General features: G+C 40.3%; 1 protein-coding gene across 1 annotated transcript; it reads right to left on the bottom strand.

Moving 5' to 3' along the window:
- Nucleotides 1-828: 828 nt before the first annotated feature.
- LOC106811046 lies at nucleotides 829-1,764 on the bottom strand. The gene is made up of 3 exons (XM_014814566.1): nucleotides 1,681-1,764; nucleotides 1,415-1,526; nucleotides 829-1,086 (listed from the first exon to the last, which is right to left on the bottom strand). The coding sequence occupies exons 1-3, from the start codon at nucleotides 1,762-1,764 to the stop codon at nucleotides 941-943; spliced, it is 342 nt and encodes a 113-aa protein (XP_014670052.1). The 3' UTR covers nucleotides 829-940.
- Nucleotides 1,765-5,477: the final 3,713 nt, after the last annotated feature.

Below are 5,477 nucleotides of genomic sequence, written 5' to 3'. Positions count from 1 at the left end.
CTGAAGAAAATTGACCAATCACAGAGCAGCGCCATGGGAACCGCATTCGAATGGAATGGCATTCGAACCAGGAAAAACACTCCCGACCCTTAGTACACGCTAAATCCGCTTGGAACGCCACGAGAGTGCCATGGCTTGCGTCAACTTTGAGTCGGACAGTGTGCAGTGTGCAGTGTGCGGGTCGATCGGGAGCGGGTCGAATAGTGTGCGGCGCGTTAGTGCTGTCCACAGTGCAAAATCGGATAGTGTGCGGCTAGCATTATTGATTTCAATTTGTGAATCTGGTCTGTCTATCGCCACTTGCTCCCACACTTTCAATCCAGACTCTGCCTGTGAACCCAAGTTAACCAAAACATGCAGATTGCACTTGAAGTCATTGAGTTGAACCACTTTTTTTCTGACATCATTGTGCAAAGTTTTAAAGTTGTCAATTACCACCAAAGGTAGACACTCGTCTCGCCAAACCTCTAGTTTTGACTTCAGAGAAGTGTTCACAACATGTCGATCTGTCATCATGTTTTTAATGGTTTTGAGCAGTTCGGCAGTTTTCTGATCAGTGTCCTCACCCTCGATTAGCCACCTAACGTGGAGTCATGTACTATTCGCTAACTCGAGTTAAGCGTCTACACGGGGCCTTAACTCGAGTTAAGGTAACTCGAGTTAGCTTAACCTCGATCGACTGGCTAGGTTAAGCTAACTCGAGTTAAGGCCCCGTGTAGACGCTTAAATCGAGTTAAGGTTCGTCGTGTAGACGAGGCTGTACATACCAAATAATACCAGTAAGATAATGAATTTATCATGAAAAATAAAATTTTATATGCAGAGCAACACATAGTTTTATAACATTCCTGGAGAATAACTGCCTTTCCCCAAAACAGCTATATTATTAAAATATTTTTTGGAAAGAAATTGAATAGAACCATTAGTTATACTGTTTATACTAACCATCTCCCTTTTCACTTTCTGAGGAAGATGCAATAAAGCGATGAGGCTTTTTCCTTTTTCTTATGCTCTGCTCTTCTTCTGATTGCATTTTTGATGTGTTTTCTGCTTGTTTAGCATTGCGTAGGGCTTTTTCATGGGAAGCTACAAACAAGCATTTTTATGTGATAATTAACAAAATTTTATCAGGGCAAAATCAGTTGTATTAGTTAATATTTTAAAACTTTTTAATTTACTACAGTAAAACTCGCATAAATCGTCACTTTCGGGACCAGGATATTTTGACTAGCACATAATAACGGCTTATAAATGACGACTTAGGTGGGGTATTCCAATAGATTTACTATGAGAGAAAATCGGGACTTTGACTTCTATGACGACTTACGCGAGTTTTACTGTATAACCAACATTACAAAATCAGAATTACTTTTTAAAACCGTTTTGTGGTGTTCCTCAAGTGAACTGATCTTACCTGTATAAGAAAACATCCTAACTTCGAACTTTTGCCACCGTTGCTTATCAGGCAGCTCACCTTTCCTTGCTTTCTGAGATGCCCCCGATGTCGGCCAGTAGCTATACAATCCCTAAAACCAATAGCAGTTATACGCATTTCAATATATTCCAAACATTACTGTTTTGTTGGCATTCTGATCAGAAAAACGTTTTTATTAACAAATGTTTTATATAATGTATAATACAGAAAAAAATGTCTGTATGTGACGGGTGTCAAATACTAACCTCACTGGTATTCTCAATCCAGGAATTGTGGACAACTTCCACAGCATTTTCATGAACAAATTCCACCACAGCATACTCAGCCATCTGGAATATTTCATTAAAGATTAACTCTTATAAATTCAATATTTGAGTTGTTAGTAGATAGCAATTACTGTATTACCTAAACATACCCATAGCAGAGATGGCACACCCTCTTGATGGCTAAAATTGGTGTAATATCGTCAGATACACGAATTCCGTGCCATGTTCACTGCAACATATTGTGTTGCAAATCCTTTTCCTTTCTAATGGCAACAATTTCACAGCAAGATGAACTATCAATTATATAGGTATTGTTTGGCCTGTTTATGGATATTTTGCATGTGTCCTGCTCTTGTATGGTTTTAACATTTCCAATTTTACTTATTCTTTTAGTAATTTGAGCAATTGGGTTTTTACCACATCGAACCATTCTCTTCAAATTATGTATGTAGTTCTCGAATGGAAAAGCAGAACACCTGTCCAGACTTCTATACTCTTCTGCATCACTGGCAATGTGGAGCAAGGTGTGCTTGTTATAGACAATAAATTCTGCCCCATACAGTGTTTTTCCCTGTCTAACAAAAGCCGCGTTCACACGGAGCGAAGGAACTCGGGTCGAAAACGACCCGTGTCAAATGCGTCCCGGGACAAGCGGTCACACGGACGTTTTCTCGGTACGAAAACGACTCGAGTCCTGGTTCATTTTTGCCGTGTGAACGCGCGACTCGGGTCGCAATTAGTACGTCACAACACGAAAACACAATGGCAATGTAAAAAAACAATGTATACCCAAAGCGGCTCCATCTAAATCTATTCTGCAAGTGAGTAATCGCCTCAAGAGATTTAATTAAGAAACACGTACAAGAAAGTTGTTGATAATTCGTTCTCATTCGACTCAATTTCTATTCTTTTTCTACGTGATAGATAGAAACGACGACGACGTAGTTTGACAAGTAGCTGTAAAGTTTGACGAAAATCCATTACAACCAACAAGTGGTTATGTTTACATGCAACACGGAAGTAAACAGAATAGTTGGAAGTCAGTCAGAAGAGTTTGATTGTTTAATTCGCATTGTTCGCTTGGACGCATTGTATTTTTTTCTCAGCTCACAGCTCGCATAATAGCGTTGTGTGAACGCTCTCTCTCTTCAACGACGCTCCGTATCGTTTTCGACACGGGTCGTTTTCGACCCGAGTTACAGAACAGCTTAACAGCTCAGATAGCGAGAAACAGCTTACTGCTTTACGCTGCGTTCTGCAAAAAATAAAAAAATCGTATTAATAACATATATCTGTCCATTAAACTGCGTTGTTTAATATATTAACAATTCGCTGCTCAAGAAATGAATTGCCATCAACTACTACTACTGCCTCTTCTACTACTTACTCTTCTTCTTAGGCGGTAACCAAATAGCAAATATAAGAAATAATAAAAATATAATTCAAACTATTTCATGAAGCTGAAAGAACATTTATTCTCACTAATTAATAGTAATACAGCCTTTTATGTGATATTCTTAGCTTCCTTACGCTTATGCCATATTATTTAACTAGTAATTATTATAATGTGATTTGCTTACGTATAAAGGTATTATAATATACTCACCCTTACATGCTGCACATGGCGTCCCACAAGTTGGGCAGCGGGCTCGAACGCCCCCAATCGACATCCCCAGCTTCCACTTCCGATAAAACACATTTTTAATGTGTTTTTTCAGCTTTTTCCCTGAAAATAATCCAAAATAAACAATTACCCCTTCAGCCTTATTGCCCAGTGCAGTGCGGGGGACATATCCCCCTCTCAGCACTACTAACCGTGCAATTCAGGATCCACATCTTTCTTTAACTCCTCGTAAAGCATCGATGGGGTCACTTGCAAACCATCAGCCAGCATAGCTCTAAAGCGCTTTTCAAAAAGTTCTCGATAAATCGTAAAGGCCATTACTACGTTGAAGTAGGTATCGAAATGCCTTACTTCGAAGAGGCAAGCGGCTTTAATAGCGGTATCTAAACGTGAATGTGACATTGACAGTCAGACAGCGGTATTTCTCGTATAGGTTGACCGCGAACCAATCGGGGCCGTGCGGCAAATCTTGGATTCGATTGTCACAGACGCCGCCTTTTTTTTCTCTGCCTGCGGTGCTCGCTTTGAAGTCTGTCTGAAATGAACTATAATACTATATATAATGAGTCTATAGACTTACTTAGCGATCACATGCGATTTTGACTCAACATGAATGGACCGTGGCCGAACCTAAGAGGTATAAGTTAATTATATTATTTTCTTAATTCCTTACTTATTCATGCCTTATTACTTCTTCATGCCTTATACTGATATTTATTATTCATTGGTGATGAAATATTGAGTAAAATGATTACAAATCAAACGTTGGAGAGATTTGTAATATTTGTTTCTATGTTTATCTATGCTGTAACTAGTTTGGATACATTTGATTCCTTCTATCTATATAGGTTAAATAGTGCACCTGTGTATGCCCGTGGTAGAACACGAATATTTAAATGCTGCACGCCCGGACTCGGCCCGCGTGCGATTTAAAGCGCGGGAAACGACGCTCGCGCAAGAATGGCCAGTGATCTGTACGGTGTGTAGCACGATGTGTACGGTGTGCTAAGTGCAGTCAATTTAGAGAAATTTTAGTAGAATTCATACGATGACACAAAGTTTTCCATAACAATGGCCTTGGTGCCCTTCTCAAATTGTGAGAGTTGCCTTGATGCCTTTTAAAATTGCCTCGGTGCCCATCCATTTTAGAGAAAATTCAAGGCAATTTCTCACATGCCCCCCAAAAATTGCCTTGCCCCTCTCGTCGCTTAATTCGAGGCCTGGTCACAAGCATGACGAAGGTAGATGATTCCATCTTCAGGTTTTACTTTCGACTTCAGCAGCTGGCCAAGCACACTCTTTGTCGTTTTCCTCATCAATCCTTCATGAAATAGGGATGTTGGCTGTGGTGTCAGTTTATAAGCCAAATAGTTCTCCATCTCTGAACTGCTCTTCATAACACAGGTTATTCTGTTGAACAGCAATGTGGGGTTGACGACTACAGATTGCCCACGGATCTTCACTGTATTTTTACTTCCACTTATAGTTTTGACTCTGTCATTGCGTTTCAGCTTCACATCAGAGAATGTTTTACCATCTACTGCAGATGCAGCAGCATTACCAAGTTTGTAGGCTTTGCCGCAGTTTACAGATGCATCAGCCACGAGACCTGTTGAAACAGCAACTATATTGTTCATAATGTCAACAAGTAAGGAGCAGAAGTGTAAGGCTGAATGCGTACAACTAAACGTGAGTGACAGTCAAAGAAATGGAGAGAAAATGCCTCCTGCTCCCTGTCGCAGCAATCTTAAATATACCCGAACTTGTTGTTCGACCTTCCTGGTCACGATGTGCACCGGCTGCGGGTTATAATAGATTATCCCGCACTCCGGCCCCTCTGTTGACGTCGTTAGCTACCTTATTGCTTCTATTATTACCCTCACGCTGCATCGCGCGCACCGAATATTTCATATATTTCCCCCTGGCTTGTCGCCAACGCGACCTGCACGGCCTCATGCCTAAACTAACAGTAATTAATAAGCTAGCCTGAAACCAGCTCCGTTACAACAGCATAAGGTAATAGGTACTGGTAACACAACCTTTTGATAAAGATATCTATTTATCTGTATCATCAATAATTCTTATCATCAGTTTTTCTTACCAGCACTAGTCATGTAGCGTGTGACTGATTTTAATCTGGACATGTAGGAGA

The sequence above is a fragment of the Priapulus caudatus genome, unplaced genomic scaffold, assembly GCF_000485595.1.
Source record: "Priapulus caudatus unplaced genomic scaffold, Priapulus_caudatus-5.0.1 Scaffold499, whole genome shotgun sequence".
Lineage (NCBI taxonomy): Eukaryota > Metazoa > Priapulida > Priapulimorpha > Priapulimorphida > Priapulidae > Priapulus > Priapulus caudatus.
This window is presented reverse-complemented; position numbering and strand designations above follow the sequence as displayed.